Genomic DNA, 27625 nt, shown 5'->3' on the forward strand with positions numbered 1-27625 from the left:
TGACCATCCACTGTTCAGAATTAACACCGAGAATAGTCTTTGGGCATATCCAAGAAAACCTTCTCACAAAGGGCACCGTTCCACCAAATGCCAGGGCCCATGACATTCAGTCCCCTCCAAAAGCCCCTGGCTAGGTCTGTCACAGAGACCTTCTAGAACAGTGATTCTCAACCAGGGTTCCTTCAGCATTGGGCAATTTCTGCCTCTCAGGTAAGTTCCCACTGACACCATTGATCTTTTTAGCTATCTGTAAGGAGGTAATTCTTCCCAATGACCACAAGTGTAAGGACCATTCTTCCCACTGACCATCACACTAATGTATCATGAGTTGCAGATTTCTAATTTTTAGCAGGGGTTCCCGAGACCGGAGAACTATTTCAAGGGTTCCTCTGTGTTGAAAAGGTCAAGAAAGCCTGTTCTAGAACTAGATCCTAGTCTTAAAACTGCCTTCTGAAAACGTTCTATCCGAGGCCCATCTTGTGTCTGTCGGGGCTGATAAGACTGAAACTTTCATCATCTTTAGGGTACTCAACTCAACCCCTTTGTAGGAAAAAATAAATAAATTTAAAAAAGCAGGATATCATGGAAAAAACGGTTGACTTCCCCAAACCCTGAACACTTTTCATATTTGTAGTAGGTATTATTGGTGGATGACTTTCTGGCTTGAAGCAGTATCTAGATTATTCCATGGGAAAAAAACTAAATTTCCCAGCCTTTTCCGCTCAATTTCCAAGCCCTCAAATCCAGGATCTCTGTATGTGAGTGGATGAAGTTCTCTTGAGAAGGAAGGTTGTGTGTGCTTGGAAGGAGTAATGGCTTGCAAAGAGATAGCTTGGCCAAGAGTGTGAACCAAGGTCCTGCTTGGCCAGTAAGTGATTATTGCAGATGGTCACTTTCTCCTGTGTCAAGCGTTGAAGGAACTTCAGAATCAGAGGAAATATATATCCTATCTGAAGGTCCAAGGCTGGACTAGGGCATCCACTCCTGCTGATTTCTGGGCAGGATAACTCATGAAGAATCCATGGTGTTTTAGTGGAGACGCAAAAAATAGGACTATTTGAGAACTGCGCCCTTGATGACAAATCAATCGAAAGATGCTTTGGTGCAAAAAACATTTTTTGTTCATGGCTGGTGATGCGGTAGTTGATTTTCGAGAGCTGGAATATAGGACGCTCCGAGATTGGCGCTATTCTTCTTGGCCCACCCTAAAACCAGGGTTACCTTGCTGGATAGAAATATGCTATGCGTACCTCCTTGGTTCTGGACGTAGGCTACTGCTGCCCTGTTGTCTATCTGTAAGAGTATGGACTTGAAGCAAAGTGCGATACCCCATCCATGTTGCTTAGTTCCAAGATGTTGGAGATTATGCACTCTGTGTTGAGCTGCCAATTCTCCTGGCTCAATTGGTCTTTGTAGAGGGCACCCAAACCTAACTGACTTTCCCCAGAAATAAGCGATCCACAAGATGGGGCAAAGACAACAGTTACTTAGAAGGTTGAATGGTCTTGTCCACCACCACAGGCTGGACTTTGTTTGTGTGACCAGGATTTTCTGAGATAGGATTTTCCTCCTCCACAGTGATAGCAATCCTCATTAAAAAAAAAAAAAAACAAAACAAAAAAAAAAAAAAAAAAAAAAACGGAGAAGCCACCTGGCCCACTTCACCATTAGTATGTATGAGGAGAGGGATCCCAAAAGACTCAGGCAGTCTAATGCCGACATGGGCCTGCTTGCCAGTGCTCTTCATACTTTTCCTATTATCATAGGGATTTTCTCTGGTGGAAGGCACACCGCTTTCTCTGGGGTATTGAACAATGCATCCAGGTATGCTATTCACTGGGCAAGTATAAGTTGGTTTTTTGCATAATTAGCCATCCGTACTTAGTGTGGCCAAGACTTCCTGTAGGTGTGTCTCCAGAATTCTTTTGTCTTGGGACAGAATCAATATATCATCTAGGTAATTTAGAAAGCTTATCCATTTCCCTCAGAAAGGACCCAAAATTGCCAATACCGTATACCAATAGTCATAAAAGTCCTGGGCGCTGTCAAGATGCCGATGGGTAGGCATTGGAACTGCAGGTGAAGATCTCTTATTTTGAACCGTAGCAAAGACTGGAAAACTTGATGGATTGGTATGAGTCTTGGAGATCTATAGAGACCATCCAATCCCCTGGCTGCACGGTTAGCATAACTGTGTTGAGGGATTTCATCTTGAAGTGTTCCAAGCAGATAAATAGGTTTAGTCACTTCAGATGTAGTACTGGTCTCCATTTCCCCCAACCCTTTGGGGTACCCGAAAAATGGGGAATAGAACTCTCAGAATCATTTCGGATTCTGGGACCGGCACTACTGCTTGTTGATGCCACAACATATGAACATAGTGGAGCAAATTTTTTTTTTTTGGCTCTGCCGCTTTACCTGAGACGGACCACATGGCACCAAGGGAGGTATCCCTTTAACTGAGGCTCCAAGGCATTCTGGAGAAGTATCTCCTCTTACAGCTGCCTCCATATTGAGCCCAGGCATCCTTCAATAAGCAGGGGGCAATTAGGTGTACCAAGATGGCCGCCAGCCGCTTCACACAGCTACCACGCATGCGCTGATGACGTGACATGACTCCACCTCTGAAATCGGCAAATTGGCTCCAGGAGGTTCACGCGAAGAGTCGCTGCTGAGATGGAGGGGTGAGGAATGGAGAGGGGGCAGGGTACAGCTTTTTACTCTGCATGGCCAGTGAGAAGAGCCCGTTGGGCAGAATGCTGGCCACTGATGAATGCGGACCGAGTGGTTGGATGGTCGTGAACTAGCCCTGCATCCATGTTGTAACTAACCTGCCCACAGAAGGAGGGGAATACAGTCCTGGATAAAGGTAAATCATTAAGTAAAACAAAAACAAAAAAGAAAAGATTATAAAGCCAGTTCCAAGCCACAAGGAGAGGAGACAGGATAGGAAGATAAGGGGAACAAATTAGAGCCCCAAGATCCCTAAAGGCCCCAAAAAAGATCCACATAAAAAATGGCCTCCCATACTTTTATGGCACATTTAGAAGCCCAAGTGCTGGGACTCCATACTACAGGGGATTATGAACCTGTAATGATTACACCAACATAGTGGTGTGGTAAGGGCTGTTTCCAGGTGATCCTGTAGGCTTGAGGACAGAAAAAAAAAGAAGGACGTGGGGGGGGGGGGGGGGGGGATGTGGCAGATAGTGTTCTTACAGCTAGGAAATTTATGGGCAGCACAGTGGTGTAGTGGTGTAGTGGTTAGCACTCTCACCTAGCAGTAAGAAGGGTCACTGGTTCGAATCCCAACCATGACACTACCTGCCTAGAGTTTGCATGTTCTCCCTGTGCCTGCGTGGGTTTCCTCCGAGTACTCCGGTTTCCTCCCACAATCCAAAGACATGCAGGTAGGTTAATTGGCTTGTCCAAAATTGTCCCTAGTATATGAATGGGGACCTTGGATTGTGGGCTCCTTGAGCGTAGGGACCAATGTGAGTGTGCAATGTACAGGAATAGGGACAATTGTAGACACTCACTCAGGTTGAACTGGATGGACTGGTGTCTTTATTCAACCTTACTAACTATGAAACTATGAACTGGAATCCACAATGGTGGGCCAAAAAAAGGTCTCAGCTTTGTTCATTAAAAGCATACCCCTTAAGGGGTCTTCAGCGTCTGGGAACCATAGAAATGGACCACGGACATGACCTGTATAGCACCTTGCAACTAATTGCACTTGCACGGTGCTGAACTTAGAACCAGTGCCAGATGCAGACATTACAGGCCAGCCCCACATGGGGTCTGGCATGGTGGTATGGTCCCTGAGGTACACATTGAGAGTAACTGATCAGGAAGCTAGGTAGCACAAGGCAAAAAGCAGTCAGATACTGAAGGAAGAGGCAGACTAAAAAAAAAATAAAAAAATTAAAAGTATTGGTTTATTAAGAAAAATTGCTTTTAGAGAGAAGAATGGGTCCATCACCTAATAACACTAGCAAAAAACTGGAGCCTCACAAGGTGGGTGGGGTTCTATGGATATGCTCTAGGGGCGGCCCTAGCAAAGGTTTTTGCTAGAGTCCAATCACCTGAAGGTAGCAGACTAAAACCCACTGTCTATGAATACCAGTCCTGTGTCCTGTACTGTTTGTTCAATATAGGTTTGCCAAAGCGTCACGGATATGTAAAACTTTTAGTGACTGCCTTATATTTGCATCAAAATGGTATTAAACCCAAAATCAAAAATGTTACATATATTGCAGCTTAAAATCATTAGATGTGGTGGCTGCATTTGTTTTCCTTTATTAGCCCTATTAGCAACATAACAAATGCTTGCTTTTGGGTTTAATGCTGCTTTAAACTACTCCCACTGTTCTTAGTAACCTGCCGTCCAGTGACCATCCACAATGCACGGGATTCATGCATGCTTGATCTAAGAACTGCCCTTGCTGCATCTGCAGACAAAGGAGTGTATCTCAGACTTGGTTGCATTAGTGTATACCCATTCACTCCTCTCAATTGACTGATTTCCTCCAAGCTGCCTTCCCATCTCCGCCCATGGACATGCCTCATCCATCCCCAAACACAAGGATTTTGAAAAATGTAACCTACAGCATGCTACTGTGTCACAATATCACCACCATGTTCCATCGCTCTGTTGTCACTGATTAAAATCTAAAGCTAGAAGAATATAAGTGCATTATGGGAGTTCCGCTTTGGAAGGAGAAATAAAAATACAGATTTTAGAAGGGTTTCAGAAAGCACATTTATTGGATGCCCAATTTAAAGTTAAAATCTATGCAAGCAGCTAAATACACAATTGAAATACAAAGGACCTGTACTCCTGCTAGGCAGCGCATTCAGGTTCTGAATCTTAGGTGCAGCATAAGTTCTGCTTGCTCAATCACACCCAAACTACTGACCGGATACTGAAGGGGCAACAGAAAGGTAATGCCTAATGCTCCCGTCAGTATATTCATCGTCTGCACACGCTCACTGCAGCTAAGTCTGAATGGCTTCTAGTACTGACCCTCCTCTCTCATGCTAAGCAGGAGATCATAGTAGTATGATATTAAACATACATTTGTTTTCACATAATATATATATATATATATATATATATATATATATATATATATATATATATATATATATATATATATATATATATCTTTGGTCTGAACAGAAATATTCACTACTTACCATTAGAAAAATCCATGTTGGGATTAACAGGATTACAGCAGCAGCGCTCGTGTAAAACTGAAGCTCAGGGGGTCTGTATATATATCAGAAAAAAACACACACACAAGATTATAAACCAAGAAAAGAATGCCTAATATATCTGAGGAAGTGAGAATGTTTCTCATATAAAACCAGAGATTTGCTATAAATTGCTAAATGACAGCTGAAGACTGAAAAATTTCAGTAGCTACAACAGAAACCTTCATCCACCATGTTCACATGAGACCACTTTCGCAAAAAGGGCGATATACAGTAGCTTAAAATCAAATCAAATTAGCGCAGCAAACAGAATAGCTAACTTAAAAAGTGTTACTAAACCCACAGCATAAAGAGAAAAAAAAAAAAAAAAAAACACACACACACACACAAAATCAGTAAATGGTTTATTACATGCTGTTCAGACACACTCTGAGATTAGTCTTCTGTATTCTGCTGCTCTCTGTTCATGTCCTAAATTCAGTGAGGGATTTTGCAGAGAATTGGTGGCAGCTCTGCACATGCTCAGTTTTTAGTGAGTTTCAATGCTGAGAATTTCCTCCCGGTCACATTTGAGCAGCCCATGTGTCACACATGTATGGGTATACACAGCGGTAAATGAGGGCCTACTCCCTTCATGCCCAATAACCAGAAAAACACAATGAGGTTGGGATATTACATGTTATAGATTGATGGAGCCTATTCTAAGACACAGGTAGAAATATGTCCACACCATGTTATTGCAACAAAGTAATGAAGAGTCTATTTCAAATATATATATATATATATATATATATATATATATATATATATATATATATATATATATATATATATATATACTTCCTGCAAAAAGAATATCGCTCCATCTATAGCTGGCTTTAGGCAATCAAGCCAGCAGGTGACTTGGGTTTGCAGGTGACTTGGGTGTGCAGCCTTCTTAAAGTATATCTAAACCCAAGCACAAAAATGTAAAATATTGCTGCTTAAGCCTCATGCACACGAGACGCAGTTAAACGCGCGTTCAGATGCAGTTGGACAGTTTTTTCAACAGCACCTGAACTCATTCAATGTTATCCTATGTGTCCATGCACACAGTCTCGTTTTTTTCCGTTTATATGCAGTTGCGTTTAATCTCGTTTTTCCAGAAGCAAAAAAATGCGTTCAGAAACAAAAATTTCTGCGTTTCAGACGCAAAACGCGTCAAAACGCGGTAAAACGCGTTTGCGTTTATATGCGTTTTTAAAGGTGACCTTTTTTTTTACATTAAAAATCTCAAAAATGATTGCAAATGATGAAAAACCATTAGAAAAATATTTTAAACAATTGCAATTGCAAGTGGACAATCCACAACTTGTGGCAAGTGACGTGGCAAGTGGACAATCCACAACTTGTGGCAAGTGACATGGCAGGTGGCAAGTGATGTGGCAAGTGGACAATCCACAACTTGTGGCAAGTGACGTGGCAGATGAAGTGGCAAGTGACGTGGAAAGTGGACAATAGACAACTTGTGGCAGGTGACGTGGCAAGTGACCTGGCAGGTGACGCGGCAAGTGACTTGGCAGGTGACGTGGCAAGTGGAAAATCAACAACTTGTGGCAGGTGACTGGCATGTGACGTGGCAAGTGGACAATCCATAACTTGTGGCAGGTGACGTGGCAAGTGGACAATCCACTTGTGGCAGGGGACGTGGCAAGTGACGTGGCAAGTGGACAATCCACTTGTGGAAGGTGATGTGGCAAGTGACGTGGCGAGTGGACAATCCACAACTTGTGTCAGGTGACGTGGCAAGTGGACAATCCACAACTTGTGGCAGGTGATGGGGCAAGTGATGTGGCAAGTGGACAATCCACTTGTGGCAGGGGATGTGGCAAGTGACGTGGCGAGTGGACAATCCACAACTTGTGTCAGGTGACGTGGCAAGTGGACAATCCACAACTTGTGGCAGGTGATGTGGCAAGTGATGTGGCAAGTGGACAATCCACTTGTGGCAGGTGACGTGGCAAGGGACGTGGCAAGTGGACAATCCACAACTTGTGGCAGGTGATGTGGCTGGTGACGTGGCAAGTGGACAATCCACATCTTGTGGCAGGTGACGTGGCAGGTGACGTGGAAAGTGGTGTGGCAAGTGGACAATCCACAACTTGTGGCAGGTGATGTGGCTGGTGACGTGGTAAGTGGACAATCCACAACTTGTGGCAGATGGCATGGCAGGTGACGTGGAAAGTGGACAATCCACATCTTGTGGCAAGTGACGTGGCAGGTGATGTGGCAAGTGACGTGGCAAGTGGACAATCCACAACTTGTGGCAGGTGATGTGGCAAGTGATGTGGCAGGTGATGTGACAAGTGGACAATCCACATCTTGTGGCAAGTGACGTGGCAGGTGACGTGGCAAGTGACGTGGCAGGTGACGTGGCAAGTGACATGGCAAGTGGACAATCCACATCTCGTGGCAAGTGACGTGGCAGGTGATGTGGCAAGTGACGTGGCAAGTGGACAATCCACAACTTGTGGCAGGTGACGTGGCAGGTGATGTGGCAAGTGACGTGGCAGCTGACGTGGCAAGTGGACAATCCAAAACTTGTGGCAGGTGACGTGGCAAGTGACGTGGCAGGTGACGTGGCAAGTGACGTGGCAAGTGATGTGGCAAGTGGACAATCCACAGCTTGTGGCAAGTGACGTGGCAAGTGGACAATCCACAACTTGTGGCAGGTGACGTGGCAGGTGACGTGGCAAGTGAACAATCCACAACTTGTGGCAGGTGACGTGGCAAGTGACGTGGCAGGTGAAGTGGCAAGTGACGCGGCAAGTAGACAATCCACAACTTGTGGCAGGTGATGTGGCAAGTGACGTGGCAGGTGATGTGGCAAGTCACGTGGCAAGTGGACAATCCACAACTTGTGGCAGGTGATGTGGCTGGTGACGTGTCAAGTGGACAATCCACAGCTTGTGGCAGGTGGCATGGCAGATGACGTGGAAAGTGGACAATCCACATCTCGTGGCAAGTGACGTGGCAGCTGACGTGGCAAGTGACGTGGCAAGTGGACAATCCAAAACTTGTGGCAGGTGACGTGGCAAGTGATGTGGCAGGTGACGTGGCAAGTGATGTGGCAAGTGGACAATCCACAGCTTGTGGCAAGTGACGTGGCAAGTGGACAATCCACAACTTGTGGCAGGTGACGTGGCAGGTGACGTGGCAAGTGAACAATCCACAACTTGTGGCAGGTGACGTGGCAAGTGACGTGGCAGGTGATGTGGCAAGTGACGCGGCAAGTAGACAATCCACAACTTGTGGCAGGTGATGTGGCTGGTGACGTGGCAAGTGGACAATCCACAGCTTGTGGCAGGTGGCATGGCAGATGACGTGGAAAGTGGACAATCCACATCTCGTGGCAAGTGACGTGGCAGGTGATGTGGCAAGTGACGTGGCAAGTGGACAATCCACAATTTGTGGCAGGTGACGTGGCAGGTGATGTGGCAAGTGGACAATCCCCAACTTGTGGCAAGTGACGTGGCAAGTGGACAATCCACAACTTGTGGCAGGTGCCGTGGCAAGTGACACGGCAAATGCAAGTGTACAACTGCTCTCTATGCTGCTGCTGCTCACTCTGATCAAAATAGCAGAAATAGTTAAAAAAAATGCTTTGAGAGCTTGGGGAGGGTCTACATGATGTTATCTTTATAAACGCGTCTAAACGCAAACGCGTCTAAACGCGACATGCAAACGCGGCTAAACGCGCGTTTCAGCTTTTGTTTCATCTGCGTCTCGTGTGCATGAGGCCTTACAGTTCATAGATGTGGTAGCTGCATGCTTTTTTATTTTTTTAGGCAAGTACAGAAAATACCCGTTGACCCTACCAGAAATACAGTGTTCCTTGTAACCTTCCCTGCGCAGAACTAAAATCTTTAAAAAAAAAAAAAAAAAAAAAAAAACAACAAGCCCCCCATAATGTAATAAAGATTAGAGGGAGAGTGGGGAGGCAAGTACAGTGGGCATTGGTTCCGCTTTAAGGCTGCAATACCATAAAAATTAAAGAGAGGTAACTCAGATGAATAAAATACCCATTTGTGACTGGTAGATAATGTTTTTTTTAAACGACCACTTGTAGTCTACATTGCAGGGGCACAATTAGTAGATGGGGGTAGAACATTATCACCATATAACAGGATATGCCTGAAGAAAGACCTTCATAACATTATCACCAAGTGTTATGTTAATGAAAGCTGCAGATTTAAAAATATGGAAAATTACATTTAAAATGGCATTCACAAGTTAAAGTTTTTTTTTAAAGATTTTAGTGACTGAGTTTACATATCCTTTAAAATGGCAAGGGGGCCAGCACTGGGAAACATAACATCATTAAGTGGTCAACAGACTGATTACAATCCAAAGCTGGCCACACACTGGTACATTTTCACCAGGACATTCAAGAACGTCTACAGAGACTTGAAGAACGTCATTCGAAAGTACTTCAACATTTTGTCTGCTTTTAACATTTAATTTTGGAATAAATGTAATTTCCCAAATGAAAACCATGCACACAGTTACAAATGTGTTCACTCAAGACAAAAATGTCATCCTATTCCTTCAAGCACCCTTATCACTGTTGAAAACAAATGTCGATCTGACCCTACTAACAATTAGAAAATTTAATGAACTCCGAAAACAAACAAAATTCTACAAGCGTATGACCAGCTTAGTTCTGTCAGGTTATGCTTTGGGGTCTACATATAAATAGAAAAAAAAAAAATCTAAATAAATAGCTTTTGCTATGCAGATTATGGCGCATAACTGGCAACATATTGGGGGTCATCTTTCTATTTAGAAAGCTCTAAAGTTGCATGCAAAGGATAACATGGAAACTACACTAGATCAGTGCCTCTAAAAAGATGTTAAAAGTGTCCTCCCACCCAGGGCTGGTGCAAGGATTTTTGATACCCCTTGGCGAAACGTAATTTTGCTGCCCACTTGGCCCTGCCCCTACCCCCTTGCCCTGCCCTTGTAACATGTGACCTACCTGACCCATCTACCCGACACATACACTGACCTATCTGACTCCTATTTCCTGCATTACTCACCCCCCCCATTCCCCACACACACATCTCGATGTAGATGAGGAGGATCCATCCTCCTCCTTACCTCTGCACTTCATCGACCATCAAATCAGGGCTCTCCACAGCACTGGGCAGGCAGCATTGCTTAGGTGTCCCACCAGCGCCACCATCCAGCTGCTCCATTGTGTCCCCGCAGGCAGGGAGGACAGCTGGCAGATGCTGCACCTCACTCAATGCTCCTATCTCCACCGAGCCCCGCCCCCCCTTTGCTGCACTCACACAGACACACAGCGCTGCACCAGAGGGACACTCTGGAGAAAAGGTGCTGTGAGATTTTCTGTGTGAGGAGATGTGACAGTGGGGCACTCAACGGGACATTGGCGGCACTCAGTGGATGTGTACCCAGGACAGCCGGCCTGGCACTGAACAGGGGAGAGGTCACACACACCTGGAGCTTAACTGAGACAGAGGCCGTGCCCTAGGTGGTAGTGCGCCCTAGGCGGCTCCCTACTTCGCCTAGTGGTAGCGCTGGCCCTGAGTCCCACCCCTGAGACATCAGGCCAACACAGCACTCAAATGAACAAATCTTTCCTTTCTAAACTGCTGGAGCCAGTAAAAAATGGAAAGAAACCATGACCCAGTAGTTGCATAATATGATGATGCTGTTCATCATTCTGCTATATGTATGGAAGTATATTCCGTGTTACAGGATTTTAGCTCAAATCCAGCCCACCCTTCTTGGTGAACGCCTGTTGTACGAGGACACCTAACCACACATCTCCTTGAGGAAGTATGTTAGTAATTCCCTTAGCAGATGCATCTACAAAGCAAAAATAAAATATTCAGACATGCACATGCTAGTGTCTGCTATTTTCATAACATTTAACAGAAAATCCCCTGTAGAATGTTGTGATAATCTATGTGATTCATCATCTATATGGGAAATACACATAAGTCAAAAATCATTTTATACTTACGAAAATTTGTACTTATCTCCGCTGAGAAGCTTCTTTGAAAATACGTTCTGCAAACTGAAATAAAACAATTATTTGCTTCATTTAAGTGGCAATAGCCTTGTCCATTTAATGCCAATTTGAGCAAAGAATACCTCTGAAACCCATTACAAGCAATACCTCGATTGATTTTAAATGAGTTTACCTTTAAAGGAAACCTGGCAAGGCACACATACGGGAATTGCCATGGTTTCAAATAACGATACTATGGTTGATCATCCTCATCCCTGCTTTACAACTCATCGAGTCTGACATGCAGCCTGTGAGCATAATTTATAGAAAAAAAAAAACACCAAAAGGTGAAGTTACACTTATTTTGTGGTCTTCCAGCCAATACTTTATACTCACCTGTCCCTAATCCAGCAAGAGATATCAACTATGTGACTACATCAGCCCTGCACAATTGCTTGTCAATATCTTACTGGCCAGGTCCACTTATGCACTACTATTCAACCATATGGTGCTCTCTGGAGTAAAAGCTTGTACAACATGTACTGTGACATTGAAGCAGAGCTTGATCCCCTCCCTTCAGAGACTGGGCCGCAGGGCAGTATTCCAACATGACACCAAACACACCTCCAAGACGGCCACTGCCTTGCTAAAGAAGCTGAGGTTAAAGGTGATAGACTGGCCAAGGATGCTTCCACATTTAAACCCTATTGAGCATCTGTGGGGCATCCTCAAACAGAAGGTGGAGGAGCGGAAGGTCTCAAACATCCACCAGCTCCGTGATGTCATCATGGAGGAGTGGAAGGCGACTCCAGTGGCAACCTGTGAAGCTCTGGTGAACTCCATGCCCAAGAGGGTTAAGGCAGTGATGGAAAATAATGGTGGTCACACAAATTGACACTTTGGGTCCAATTTGGACGTTTTCACTTAGGGGTGTACTCCCCTTTGTTGCCAGCGGTTTAGACATTAATGGCTGTGTGTTGAGTTATTTTGAGGGGACAGCAAATTTACACTGTTATACAAGCTGTACACTCACAACTTTGTAGCAAAGTGTCATTTCTTCAGTGCTGTCACATGAAAAGATACAATAAAATATTTACAAAAATGTGAGGGGTGTACTCACTTTTGTGAGAGATACTGTAAATTGAATGGGAGTATCTGTGGGGCAAGAAGATTCTGGCAAGCAGCTGTGGCTGCACAGGCAATATCTAGCTGGATCAGGGACAGGCAAGTATAAGCCAGAAAGAGCTGCAAGTAGCAGGGCATGGGTTATTTTTTATTTTTTTTTGAAGGAGGGGGTTCAAATTTAGGGGCAACATTACTTAACATGAAGTTATCGCTTTAGTGCCAAAATAATTACAATGAGGTATTACACCATCTGACATACACCGTTTAGCCAATACACAATGACCACCCAACCTAAAGCCTGGTACACACATTTTTTTTCCCATTCAACTCAGCAGGCTAAACGAGAAAAAAAAAAATCTGTGGCACTCGCTGTACTAACTATGCGATGATAGTACAGCATCCCCCTGCTGAGTTAATGTGTTCTGACAGGGTCCAGGTCCCAAAATGGACTTTGGTCCCTGGAGGCCCTTAACCTTCCTGGTTGAGAAGCCTGGGTTATTAGCTCTATTCACGCCGTGGGTGGGCATAGAACTGCCACAATATCAGCTTCAGGGACAACATGTTCACTTGCTGCTTAATATATCTCGCTGACTTTCAGATGCCTTTGTAAAAGGATAAACATTATTATTAATTTTACCTGTAGGTGGTCATAATGTCATGGCCAGTCTGTGTATAGACAAATTAAGATAAATTGTTAATCCAAAGCAAGGGAAAATTTCTCCATGAATAATTTTCTCTGACAAGGGTATTATAATATCCTACTCTTTTAGGCGATCCCGGAAAACCCTCCTCTTCAGAGAAGCCTATCCTAGCCACACCTAACAACTGTATTTTCATTTTCTCCATCTGATCATCCCCCACAGTTATTACCTTTTGTTCCACTTCTAGATTGTAAGCTCTAGCAAACAGGCCCTCTGATGCCTCCTGTATTGAATTGTATTGTAACTGTACTGTCCTCACATTGTAAAGCGCTGCGCAAACTGTTGGCGCTATAGAGATTCTGTATAATAATAATAATAATAATAATACAATGATCTTACCAGTCCATTATGTTTGTAGATAAGGCTGCAGAGAAGCCAAGAACATTAAAACTAATTTCAGTTGCAGTGCAGAGTGCAAGACCACCCATCACTGGCAGAAGGGACAGATTCACCATCATTCCTGCAAAATAAGAATATTAAAGTTCTAAGGAAATGAGGATTTAAAAAAAAAAAAAAAAAAAAAACACCGAAATCTAGTCACAACCCAGCATTTAGCGGCTGTAGCTTTTCATGCTGGTATTTATTTTCTGTATCCAGTTACACTGCAGGCTAAAATCCTAATCACTGCTCTTTTCCCTCATCACCAAAGAAGCCCAAATGAGAGTTTGTAAATGTACAGCGGCTACAGCCCAATCTATTTTTTGGTTCAGGAACCACGCTACCACTGCAACCCATGTACTGAAGTATAGAAACAAGGCTCCACAGCACAAAATCACATGAAAAAAAAAAAAACATCAAAAACCTGAGGAAAATGGCTTTAATGGATTCTGTAAATCCCAAATAAAAGAAATCCATGTTTAGTGGACCAACCGTGGCTGATCCCTTTCAGAAAATCCTAGTTGCCTTTAAGGCCCCATGCACACGAGACGCTGTTAAACGCGCGTTCAGAGACAGTTGGACACTTTTTTCAACTGCCCATGAACTCATTCAATGTTATCCTATGTGTCCATGTACACAGTCTAGTTTTTTGCCATTTTTAGGCAGTTGCGTTTAACCTCGTTTTTCCAGAAGCAAAAAAACTGGAGTTAGTACTTACCGGTAACTCCTTTTCCGGTGGTCTTCCAGGACAGCCCTTGAGAGATGGAGCTCCTCCCATCGACCCAGGAAACACATTGCCACAGTTCAAAAGGCGGTCCCTCAGGTCCCTGGTCAGTCATTCACCAAGAACCGAAGGATGGAACTGAAAAACATATAAACCATAACAGGTAATAACATTAGTACATCATTATAATCAAATAAAGGGTGGGATCGTGCTGTCCTGGAAGACCACCGGAAAAGGAGTTACCGGTAAGTACTAACTCCAGTTTTCCCAAGTGTTCTTCCAGGACAGCCCTTGAGAGGATCCCCAAGTACTTACCAGATTAGGGGGGGACCACGGCCTGGAGGACTTTCCTCCCAAAGGCCTGATCCTGACTAGACATTAAGTCCAGTCGGTAATGCCTTGTAAAGGTGGAAAAGCTTGACCATGTGGCTGCTTTACATACCTGCTCCGGGGTGGCACCAGCTCTTTCTGCCCAGGATGCAGACAACGCTCTTGTGGAGTGAGCTTTAACACCCTCAGGAGGATCTCTATTCAAGGCCTTATACCCCTCTGCTATAGCTAGCCTAATCCATCTAGCTATGGTTACTTTTGAAGCTTTCTGTCCCCTACGCTGTCCGGAGAAAAGGACAAAAAGGGAGTCTGAAATTCTGAATGGATTTGTTACTTTAAGGTATTCTAGAATACACCTCCTCACATCCAATAAATGAAAACGTTCCTCTTTCTCATTTGCTGCATTTTGACAAAATGAGGGAAGGACAATATCTTGGGACCTATGGAAGCTAGATGCTACCTTTGGTAAGAACCCAGGGTCTGTCTTTAGAATGACTCTGTCTTCTAGGATCTGTAGAAAAGGTTCCCTGATGGAAAGGGCTTGGATTTCACTGACCCTACGGGCTGAAGTGATTGCCACCAGGAGTACTGTCTTAAATGTAACAAGCCTTAAGGAGGCCTCCGAGATAGGCTCAAAGGGTGACCCCAAGAAAGCTTTTAGTACAACTGCTAAATCCCAGGATGGGACTTTGGTGACTCTGACTGGCTTGCGTCTAGCGACTGCCTTACAGAATCTAGCGACAAAAGGATTTTCCTGTAAACGTTCATCTAGGTACACACTTAAGGCAGCTATCTGTACCTTAATGGTACTTAGGGTTAAACCCTTGTTTACACCTTCCTGAAAAAACTGTAGAATATTAGCCGTGTTTATGTCACGGCTATTCAACCAGCTATTAAATTTTTGCCAGACTTTTTTGTAAATAGCCCTCGTGACTGGTTTGCGACTCTGTAGTAAGGTCGCAATTACCTCATCTGTCAGGCCCTTACTCTTTAAGATTTCCTCCTCAGTAACCACGCCGAAAGCTTCAGTGTGGCGACCTGTGGATGGTAAAGAGGTCCCTGCGACAGGAGGTCCTGTCTGTAGGGAAGCCTTAGAGGTGGACAATCTGTCAATTGTAGCAACGTTGTGAACCATGGTCTCCTGGGCCAAAACGGTGCTACTAGAATCAAACAGGTTTTTTCCTTGAGGAATCTTGCTAGGACCCTCGGAATGAGATGAAGAGGGGGAAAAGCATACGCCAGACTGAAAGACCATGGAGCTTGCAAGGCATCTACAGCCAGGGGCCGATCTCCTGGGTTTAGCGAGAAAAAATTTGGAACCTTTGCATTGTTTTTGTTCGCAAAAAGGTCTACCTCTGGTTTTCCCCAGTGATTTGTTATGAGATTGAATGCCTCTGGGTGTAAGGACCATTCTTGGTTCGAAATCTTTTGTCGACTCAAGAAGTCCGCCGTGTTGTTCAGCTCCCCTTTCAGGTGGACTGCAGAAATGGATTCCAGATTGGCTTCTGCCCACTGGAAAATGCGTCTGGCTACTACCATCAAACGAGGACTTTTGGTACCTCCCTGTTTGTTTATGTATGCTACAGCCGTCATATTGTCTGAACGGACTTGTAGATGGTGACCCTGTATTGTGGGGTGAAAGGCTAAGACCGCTCTCAGGATTGCTGTTAGCTCTTTCCAGTTGGAAGAGAAACATTTCTCTTCCGGGGTCCACTTGTCCTGGACCCAGCTTGAGCCGAGGTGGGCTCCCCAGCCCCAACTGCTCGCATCTGTTGTCAGTGTTGAAGTGATAGGAAGGACCCAATGAACCCCTTTGTTCAGGTTCTCCCTGTCCTTCCACCACCAGAGGGAGCGTTTTATCCTTGAGGGGATCAAAACTTCCTCCTCCAGATCTCTGCCCCTTAATTGTTCTAGCAGAAACCCCTGAAGGTCTCTTTGGTGGAACCTGGCCCATTGTACGGCTGGAATGGCTGCTGTCATAAGACCTAAGACCGACATTACTTCCCTCACTGTACATTTGGGGCTGCATTGAAGAAAAGATATTCTCTGCCACAGATTCAAAATCTTTTCTTCCGGCAGTATAATTTTTTGATCTACTGACTTGATCCAGTAACCCAGATACAGGATCTCCTGTGTTGGGGTTGTCTTGGATTTCTCCTGGCTGACAATCCACCCTAACCGACTCAGGCTGAGTTGAGTCAACTCCAGATCCTGAGAAAGACGACTCTCCGAGCGTGCTGTTAGGAGTAGATCGTCTAGGTAGGGAATAATTGAGACTGACTGAAGCCTCAGTGGAACTAAAGCCTCTCCGAGAACTTTGGTAAAGATTCTTGGGGAGGATGACAGCCCGAAGGGAAGCGCTCGGCACTGAAAGTGGTAAACCCTTGTGTCTATCTGTACTGCCATTCGAAGGAATTTCTGGCATTCCTCCTTTATTGGAATATGCAGATAAGCATCCCTTAAATCCAGGGTAGCCATAAACATCTCTTTCTGCAGGAGATTCTTTATGGAGTAAATGGACTCCATCCGAAATCTCTTGTAACGGATGGAGCGATTCAATGGTCGGAGATTCATAATTAATCTGAATCTTCCTGACGGCTTTTTTACTACAAAAATGTGAGAGTAAAAACCGTCTCCTTGTTCCTGTATAGGGACTGGTGTCAATACTTCTTGATCCACCATCTCCCCTATCAGTAAGGGTAAGGCCTTGGCCTTTTCTGAGTGACTTGGAAGTTTTGTCACTACAAACTTTGAAGGAGGGCGGCTGTGAAACTCCAGCGCATGACCCCTTTTTATTATGTTTAAGACAAATTCGTTTGAAGTTGTCTCTTCCCATTGTGGAAGGAATTGGCTTAATCTTCCTCCCACAGGGACCCTGGCATCACTGGGGTTTGGGATCCTGATTGGGGCGGCTAAACAGTATGCCCCCTTTTCCTTTCCCTTTATGCCCCGACCAATGTTTTTTGGGGATTGAACTCTTCTCTGGTTTAGAGGGTTCTTTAAAGGGACGAAAAATTTTTCTTTGAAAATTTTTCTTTTTTGCGGGAAAGGTTTTCTTTTTATCCGCCGTCCTTTCTAAGGCGGAGTCTAATTCAGGCCCGAAGACTAAGTCTCCTGTAAAAGGGACGCTGCACAGGCGGGTCTTAGACGCCGTGTCTCCCCCCCAGGTTTTCATCCATACTGACCTCCTTGCTGCCACTGAAAGTGCTGCTGACTTAGCCGCAAATTTTACGGAGTCCGTGGAGGCGTCAGAGATGAAACTGGTGGCCTTAAAAAGCATAGGGAAGGATTTCAGAAGCTCCCCCCTAGGAGTGCCTGCTTTTAAATGTTCTTGAAGTTGCGACAACCAGAACTCCAGGTTTCTAGCTACACAAGAAGTGGCTAGAGCTGGTTTTAAGCCTGCCATAGAGGCATCCCAGGCCCTCTTTAAGACAATGTCAGTTCTCCTGTCCATTGGATCTTTCAGGTGACCCATATCTTCAAAAGCCAGATCAGCTTGTTTTGAGATTTTGGACAAAGGGGCGTCTAGTTTAGGATTTTTATTCCAGACCGCCTCTGGGCTCTCATCAAAAGGGAACCTTCTCTTAAGGGATTTAGGAAAGAAAACCTTTTTATCTGGTTCAGACCACTCCTTAAGGACAAGGTCAGAAAGCACCTTATGTATAGGGAAAACCCTTGCTTTCTTTTTCCCCAGAGCCTCATACATTTGATCATGTCTAGATAACTGAGTTTCTTCCTCCTCAATTTCCAGCGTATCATAGATAGCCCCCATTAGCTCATCTACTTCCTCAAGAGACAATCTATACTTTGAGGCTTTGGATGTTACTTGATCCTCTTCCTGACCCGAGTCAGTGTCAGAGGAATCGGGGCTAATCAACGTGGGGCTAGGCTCCCTGATCATACGGGGCTCCCCTGAGCTGGGTGTTGTAAGGCATGGTGAGGAAGAGATTATAGTTGCTTTACTCGTGGAGGCAGCTGCAGCTGATCCCACGTCAGTGATTAACTCCCGGAGGGACTTAAAGGTCGACGCCATTTCCTCTTTAAAGGAGCCCAAAAACTTTGCTAAAGGGGAATCTGCCTCAGATTTAAGCAAGCTTGCAATGCATTGCTTGCATAGGGCTTTGTTAGAGCCAGAGGACAACCTATTCCCACAATTAGGACACTTTTTGCGGCCTGTCTTGTCTTCCCTTGGGATATCTTTAGCCTGAAATAAGAAGACAAAGGATTTCTTAGCGTCAGCCCCATGTCCCTCCTTCAATCACCAAGTGCAAACAATCTCACTGTGAGTAAACCGCCACCGTGGGGCACTACAGGACCCAGCCTACAAACACCACCACTCCACCAGAGTAATAGCATGCCCAGCAGCCTACCTGGGATTGGCTGGTGCCTGTCTCCGCCGGAGTATCCTGGGGAATAGCCTCCATGGTCCCCCTCTGATGCTCCCGATCCCGCCGCTAGTCCGGTATTGCTGGACGTTGGTCGGGCTTCACAGGCACAGCGCTGGCTCTCCCTCTCCTCCTTGTACCTTTAGAGACCCGGAACCGGAAGTCTCGGCACGCAGTGATGACGCGGTTCCGCCGGAAGTGACGCTCGGCGTCTCCGACCCCACCGCAACAAGGAGCTGAGATGGAGGTTCCACTCACCGCTCCTGGGGGAAACCAGCGCCATTCTGCCCCTGGCCACCTCGGCACTGGAAGGAGGAGGGTAACGGGTCTGCTCCGAATCAGCTGGACGGTACCCGAGCCGTTTAAAAAAAAAAAAGGTATGGACCCAAAACTGCAGCCAAGGAATAGGACCCGGTCCCTCATGGCTACAGGTTCTCAGGCAGCCCCTGAGAGGGGCCTTCAGGTTCCTGGCAACATGTTCCTCCGACGGAGGAAACACAAATGACTGACCAGGGACCTGAGGGACCGCCTTTTGAACTGTGGCAATGTGTTTCCTGGGTCGATGGGAGGAGCTCCATCTCTCAAGGGCTGTCCTGGAAGAACACTTGGGAAAATGGGTTGAGATGCAAAAGTTTCCCACGTTTTAGACATTTTGCTGCGTTTTCGCTTATAAGCGTTTTTAGAGATGCCCTATTTTTTTTTACATTAAAATCTCAAAAACGATGGCAAATGAAGAAAAACCATTAAAAAAATATTTTAAGCAATTGCTTGCAATGATTCATATACCATTTATATAGCCTAATGAGCCCTTGATCCAATCCAATACAACACTAGCATTGCTGTTATCCGAAGTATAATTGGAATTTGACCCATATGTTAGATTTGAACAAGCAACTTGTGGCAGGGGATGTGGCAAGTGGACAATCCCCAAGTTGTGGCAGGTGACGTGGCAAGTGACACGCTAAATACAAGTACACTGCTGCTCTCACAGCTGCTGCTACTCACTCTGGTCTCACAAAATGGCTGAAATAGTTAATAATACAGTTTTTTGAGCTTGGGGAGGGTCTTCTGGATGTTATCTTAACTAAAACGCTTCTAGACGCAAAGGCGGTAAAATGCCGCTAAATGGTGCATGCAATCGCAGCAAAATGGGTGCTTCTAAACGCTTTTAAAAACATGCGCTCAGCAGAGTTTGCACCGGCGTCTCGTGTGCATGGGGCCTAAGTGACTGATCCAGATCATGATTGCAGAAAAGCCAGGATACCCGATTTTCATTCTTGTTTGGGTTATTGTGTCAGACATCAGAGTATTAAAGTCAGAGAGTCCGCATGAAAGCTTGGCAAGTAGCAATTTAGTTCAGCAATGGCAGCAGTCTACATCTCTCAGAAGAAGTTTCCTTTTAAAGAATAACTATACTTTCATAGAAAGAACAATTATCTTTTTATACCTTGACCCAACAGACCTAAAACTAACCCCTCCTTGCAAACCTGCATAATATACTTGCCTGAATCAGATGACTACAGGCGGCAAGCATCTTCCTCATGACTGCACTTGAGCACAAGAACCACATTGACTTCTATGTGGCTATTTTCCAAGTGGTCTCAGGAGATTAGCTGATAGAAGCCTATGGGGTTCTACTGCGCAAACATGGCAAAGAACACATTGGCTGAAGGTGCTGAAGAGTCCTGCGGACAGTGTTTGTCCAGGGGCGGACAAACAATAGAAACATGTCTGCATATACTGTGTGATTATATAGTGTGACTGTGTGTGATTATATAGTGTGACTGTGTGTGTGTGATTATATAGTGTGACTGTGTGATTGTATAGTGTGTGTGTGTGTGTGTGTGTGTGTGTGTGTGTGTGATTGTATAGTGTGTGTGTGTGTGTGTGTGTGTGTGTGTGCGTGCGTGTGCGTGCGTGTGCGTGCGTGTGCGTGTGCGTGCGTGTGCGTGCGTGTGCGTGTGCGTGCGTGTGCGTGTGCGTGTGCGTGCGTGTGCGTGCGTGTGCGTGTGCGTGCGTGCGTGTGTGCGTGTGTGCGCTGTGCGTGTGCGCGCGCGCGCGCTGTGCGTGTGTGCGCGCGCGCGCGCGCGCTGTGCGTGTGTGCGCGCACGCGCGCTGTGCGTGTGTGCGCGCGCTGTGCGTGTGTGCGCGCGAGCGCGCGCGCTGTGCGTGTGTGCGCGCGCGCTGTGCTTGTGTGTGTGCGCGCGCGCTGTGCTTGTGTGTGTGCGCGCGCGCTGTGCGTGTGTGTGCGCGCTGTGCGTGTGTGCGCGCGCGCTGTGCGTGTGTGCGCGCGCGCTGTGCTTGTGTGTGTGCGCGCGCGCTGTGCTTGTGTGTGTGCGCGCGCGCTGTGCGTGTGTGTGCGCGCGCGCGCTGTGCGTGTGTGTGCGCGCGCGCGCTGTGCGTGTGTGTGCGCGCGCGCTGTGCGTGTGTGTGCGCGCGCTGTGCGTGTGTGCGCGCGCGCGCTGTGCGTGTGTGCGCGCGCTGTGTGTGTGCGTGCGCTGTGTGTGTGCGTGCGCTGTGTGTGTGCGCGCTGTGTGTGTGCGCGCGCGCGTGATGACAGATGGCACTAATGACTTGTCAGTCCGCCCATGTGCTTGTCCAATACAATATAGTATGTATCTAGGCACGGAAGGAAGGGTTAGTTTGGGCAAGGGGTACAAAGAGTAACTGTACTTTCTGCAAACGTGCAGTTATTCTTTAAAATCCTTTTGAAAGACCTTTTGTTTTTTGTACAAGTGAGATGAAATATGAGGTATGCAGTATAAGTAATGTACTCACCAGTGTACTCTCCCAGTATCAGCCTGGACATTATAACTGTAAAAATAGGTGCTGAACTTTTAACAGTTTCTGCAAAAGACACTGCCACGTTCTTCAAGCTGACAAGACCTAGGACCACAGTGGAAAATCTGTAAAAAAAAAAAAAAAAAATGAATATGATGGCATATCTCAAACTAAAAACAATGCAGTTTAGGGAATTGATGTCATACCTTACAATGACTTTAAAGTCAATTTTTTTGCCTATAAAAATAACAAGCATGTTATACTTACCTGATCTGTTGCAGTCAATTTGCACAAAGCAGCCCAGATCCTCCTCTTCTTGGGTCCCTATTCTGTGATCCTGGCCCCTCCCTCCTGTTGAGTGCCCCCATAGCAAGCAGCTTGCTATGGGGGGCTCCTGAGCAGAGTGACACCATTCAGACGTGGAGACCCGCTCCCTCTCTCCCTTTTTTGGCTAGCCGACTTTGATTGACAGTAGTGGGAGCCAATGGTGTCGCTGCTGTGTCTCAGCCAATCAGGAGGGAGAATCTCAGATGGCTGAGACACCCAAGGACATCGCTGTACAGAGGGGGATCTCAGGTAAGTATTAGAGGGACTGAGGGGGAGCGGCTGCACACAGAAGGCTTTTTATCTTAATGGATAGAATGCATTAAGATTACAAACCTTCTGATCTTACAATTCCTTTAAGAAACATTGTAAATGTGAATATATTACTTTATTACAGAAATAAACACCAGTGTGCAATCAGCTTTCTTCCAGGACAAAGAGAGTTCAGTCAATGGACAGAACAGTGAGGTCCTAGGCCAGGGAGGCCAGCTTCCAAATGGCACTAAGAGCAGGCAGGGGTCTAAAATTGTTATATTGCTTAACCAGTTCCCGACCAGCGCACGCCGATGTACGTCGGCAGAATGGCACGGGCAGGCATATTGGCGTACAGGTACGTCCAATCTTTAACCACCTCGCGCCCGCCCTATAGCCGAATGACGACCGTAGAGCAGGCGCGTTCGTCCGGGAGGCCGTCCCTGGACATCCTCATGTTTACTTCCGCAATGCGCGCCGCTGCGGGCACGCATCGCAAAAGTTCTGTGTTCGCCGTGTCCCCCGGGGACAGGCAAACACAGATCGATGTAAACGGCCAATCACAGCGGCCGTTTACAGCGCGATCAGCGTGTCCAATGGGAGATGATCTCATATGTAAACATATGAGATCACCTCTCAGCGCCGCTCTCCCTCCTCACACAGAGTGTGAGAGGGGAGAGATGAACGGCTGCAGCGGCAGCCGTTCTGCTTTGCTTTGTTTTGAAAAAAAATTAAAAAAAAAGTAAAAATAAAAATAAAAAGTGCCATCCTCCCCCGGCAGTGCCATCCTCCCCCGGCAGTGCCATCCGCCCCAGTGCTACCTGCCCCCAGTGCCATCCACCCCAGTGCCATCCACCCCAGTGCCACCTGCCCCCAGTGCCATCTGTCATCAGTGCCACGTATAAGTGCCATCTGTCATCAGTGCCACGTATAAGTGCCATCTGTCATCAGTGCCACGTATAAGTGCCATCTGTCATCAGTGCCACGTATAAGTGCCATCTGTCATCAGTGCCACGTATAAGTGCCATCTGTCATCAGTGCCACGTATTAGTGCCATCTGTCATCAGTGCCACGTATTAGTGCCATCTGTCATCAGTGCCACGTATTAGTGCCATCTGTCATCAGTGCCACGTATTAGTGCCATCTGTCATCAGTGCCACGTATTAGTGCCATCTGTCATCAGTGCCACGTATTAGTGCCATCTGTCATCAGTGCCACGTATTAGTGCCATCTGTCATCAGTGCCACGTATCAGTGCCATTTGTCATCAGTGCCACCTGTCAGTGTCACGTGCCATCTGTCGTCAGTGTCACGCGTCATCGGTGCCATGTATTAGTGCCATCTGTCATCGGTGGCACGTATTAGTGCCACGTATTAGTGCCATCTGTCATCAGTGCCACGTATTAGTGCCACGTGTCTTCAGTGCCAAGTATTAGTGCCACGTATTAGTGCCATTTGTCATCAGTGCCACCTGTCAGTGTCACGTGCCATCTGTTGTCAGTGTCATGTGTCATCAATGCCACTTATCAGTGCCATCTGTCATCAGTGTCACGCGTCATCGGTGCCATGTATTAGTGCCATCTGTCATCGGTGGCACGTATTAGTGCCACGTATTAGTGCCATCTGTCATCAGTGCCACGTATTAGTGCCATGTGTCATCAGTGCCACGTATAAGTGTCATCATTGCCACGTATCAGTGCCATCTGTCATCAGTGTCACATGTCATTGTCCTGGTGCTTCAAAAGTGTAATAAATAGTCAACAAGTTAGATGTGTAATTTATGTTCCTAGAACACATGATGGCGCTACCTGCATGTTGGGCCTCTCTATGTGGCCAGGCTGTGAAAAAGTCCCACACATGTGGTATTGTAATACTCAGGAGGAGTAGCAGAATTTTTTGGGGGGTGTCATTTGTGGTATACACATGCCATGTGAGAGAAATAACCTATTACAATGACAATTTTGTGGAGAAAAAAAAATGAAAAATCTTAATTTTGCAAAGAATTGTGGGAAAAATATGACAACATCAAAAAGCTCACTATGCCTCTTACTAAATACCTTGGAATGTCTACTTTCCAAAAAGGGGTCATTTGGGGGGTATTTGTACTTTCCTGACTTGTTCGGGTCACAAGAAGCGAGATAGTCCACCAGTACATATCAGATGTGAGCAATTTTGTATGATTCGCACCACAGCTTGTAGACTCTCTAACTTTCACAAAGACCAAATAATATCCACTAATTTGGGTTATTTTTACCAAAGATATGTAGCAGTATAAATTGTGGCCAAAATTTATGAATAAAAAATAATTTGCATAATTTTATCACAGAAACTCGCGTGCTGGTCGGGACCCCGTGGGACCGGTCGCGGGTACCGCAGACTCGATCTCCGCAGGCATACCCACGATCGTCTAACGGAGCGGCCGAATGGAGGAAATGCCGAGTAAACAGCATCTCCCCGTTCTGCCTAGTAACAAGTGACGCTGATCTCTGCTCCATGTGATTGGAGCAGAGATCAGTGTTCACTAAATGAAAGCCCAGCCCCCTAGAAACACTTAACCCCTACACTGCCACCCACTGGTTAACCCTATTCACTGCCAATGCCATTTACACAGGAATCACTGCATTTGTATAGTAGTGATTGCTGTATAAATGACAATGGTCCCAAAAAATGTGTCAAAAATGTCCGATGTGTCCGCCATAATGTCGCAGTCACAATAAAAAAATAAATAAAAATAATTAATAAAAATGCCATAAAACTATCCCCTATTTTGTAAACGCTATAACTTTTGCACAAACCAATCAATAATCACTTATTGCGATTATTTTTTACCAAAAATACGTAGGGAAATTTTTTATATATATATATATATATATATATATATATATATATATATATATATATATATATATATATATATATATATATATATATATATATATAATTTTTTTTTGGGTTATATTTATTATAACAAAAAGTAAAATATAATGCCTTTTTTTCAAAATTGTCGCTCTATTTTTGTTTATAGCGCAAAAAAAAAAAAAAAACTGCAGGGGTGATCAAATACCACCAAAAGAAAGCTCTATTTGTGGGGAAAAAAAAAGGACGTCAATTTTGTTTGGGAGCCACGTCGCACGACCGCGCAATTGTCAAAGCGACACAGTGCCGAATCGCAAAAAGTGGTCTGGTCTTTGGCCAGCAAAATGGTCCGGGGCTGAAGTGGTTAAAGTGATTTTAAAGCGGTAGTTCAGTCAAAAACGTTAATGCTAAATCCACTCTCAGCCACATTCTAAAACTGATCTAGCTAACCCTATAAAAGAGAGAAAAAAAATAAAAATAAATAAAATCGCTATGCATACCTTTTCTGAAGCCAATCTAGTGGCTACAGAACAGGCAGGTATAGTGATTTCTTCTTTACAGGGCTAGCTAGATTAGGCTTAGGATGTGACTGCAAGTAGGTTTAGAGATTGTTAGGTTTTGGCTGAACTTCTACTTTAACCACTTCAGCCCCGGAAGGATTTACCCCCTTCCTGACCAGAGCACTTTTGGCGATACGGCACTGCATCGCTTTAACTGACAATTGCGCGGTCATGCGACGTGGCTCCCAAACAAAATTGACGTCCTCTTTTTTCCCACAAATAGAGCTTTCTTTTGGTGGTATTTGATCACATCTGTGGTTTTTATTTTTTGCACTATAAACAAACAAGAGTGACAATTTTGAATAAAAGGCAATTTTTTTTACTTTTTGCTATAATAAATATCCCCAAAAAAATATATAAAAAAAAATTCTCTCAGTTTACCAAAAATATGCAGAATAATACATATCGGCCTAAAACAAAAAAAAAAATTTGCAATAAGTGTTATTGATTGGTTTGCACAAAAGTTATAGACATTTTTATTGTTTTCATTATAAATTTCCTTTTTTATTAGCAATGGCGGCGATCTGTGATTTTTATGACTGTGAAATATGGGGGAAACATTGGACACTTGACATTATTTTGGGACCTTTGTCACTTATACAGCGATCGGTGCTATAAAAATGCACAGATTATTGTGTAAACGACACTGGAAGGGTTTAAACACTAACTAGAGGGCAATCAAGGGGTTAAGTGTGTCCTAGGGAGTGATTCTAACTGTGGGGGTGATTGCCTCACTAGAACATGACAGATCACTGCTCCAGGTGACAGGGAGCAGTAGATCTCTGTCATGTTGCTAGGCAGAACAGGGAAATGCCTTGTTTACATAGGCATCTCCCCGTTCTGCCACTTCGTGACACGATCGCTGGCCTCTGGCGAACATAGAGTCCGCGGGAGCCACGGGCACGGTCACAGAGTAGGCGGCGGGCTCCCTGCTGGCGGCGAGGGCCCACAATGCAGCAATTTAAAGGGGACGAACCCATTTGCCCAGCCATGCCATTGTGCCGACGTATATTGTCGTGCGCTGGTCGGCATGTGGTTAAAGTGTTACTAAACGCAGAACCTGCATTCACTATATCTGGTCTCCCACAGTACACAGAACACGGAAAATGTAATTATTTTAGTAAATATAAACTGCTAAATACATTTTCCTCATCAGCAATATATAGCAGCCATGTGACTTGTAACATTTGCTAGCAAAGGAGTTTTCATTCTCCCCCGACCCTCTGTCTGGACAGTGCCTATGTGCCCTGTGCTGATCATATGCAATCCATATCATATCCCAAGAGAAAACAAATACTCTTTAGCAACACACACCAAACTGAGCGTGTGCAGCTCTTCCCCTAGCCTCTATTATCAAAAAATAATTAGGGGACAGTGGAAGAAGGGGAGGATCAGAGAAGACAGGATCACACAGCCTTAATACAGAATGAAGAGGAATAACCCCTTAGGTTCCTCAGTGAGTATAACAAGCATGCTATACTGCATATATAGACCGATTTTATGGTTGAGGCTTTAGCAACACTTTAAGGTTTTTTTTCTCACTGCATTTTTTTGCATTAAGAAAAATCCTATGATCAGATTCCCCCAAGCACCCCCTAAATACTTACATGAGCTCAATCTCAATCCAGAGCTGTGCCCGAGAGCAGCAGCGCTGCTCTCTTTACTCACTGGACATAGTGGTTGAAGCGGGAAACCTTGGCTTAGCCATTGTCGACCAAATCCAGTGAGGAAAGAGTAGGGGTTGGAGCCCAGGCTGCACTGTGTGTGTTAATAGATGCAGACAGCCCTGCTTCGAGCCAGCATGTGTGCCACTATAGGAAAGGGCTTTTAAGAGCTGAAAGCACCGGGGGGAACCTGAGAAGAGGAGGAAAGAGACCACTCTGTGCAAAACCACAGAGCAGATGAGCAAGTGTGTATATAAACACTAGGTACTTCAGAAAAATGGAAGGGTGGTGCTGGAACCTGGATTAT

The 27625-nt window shown here is 45.3% G+C and overlaps 1 protein-coding gene across 2 annotated transcripts in view; it reads right to left on the reverse strand.

Moving 5' to 3' along the window:
* The window catches only part of SLC35E2B (solute carrier family 35 member E2B), a 123597-nt gene that overhangs the window by 38489 nt on the left and 57483 nt on the right, over positions 1-27625 (reverse strand). For both annotated transcript variants that reach the window (XM_077457598.1, XM_077457599.1), the window contains 4 exons: positions 21661-21788; positions 13405-13525; positions 11252-11305; positions 5203-5275 (listed from right to left, as the gene is read on the reverse strand). In XM_077457598.1, the coding sequence (XP_077313724.1) occupies positions 5203-5275; positions 11252-11305; positions 13405-13525; positions 21661-21788 (376 nt within the window). The remainder of the gene's footprint in view (positions 1-5202; positions 5276-11251; positions 11306-13404; positions 13526-21660; positions 21789-27625) is intronic.

The sequence above is a fragment of the Lithobates pipiens genome, unplaced genomic scaffold (assembly GCF_037356315.1).
Source record: "Lithobates pipiens isolate NorthernLeopardFrog02 unplaced genomic scaffold, aLitPip1_a1.2 Scaffold_27, whole genome shotgun sequence".
In the NCBI taxonomy this organism is placed as follows: Eukaryota; Metazoa; Chordata; class Amphibia; order Anura; family Ranidae; genus Lithobates; species Lithobates pipiens.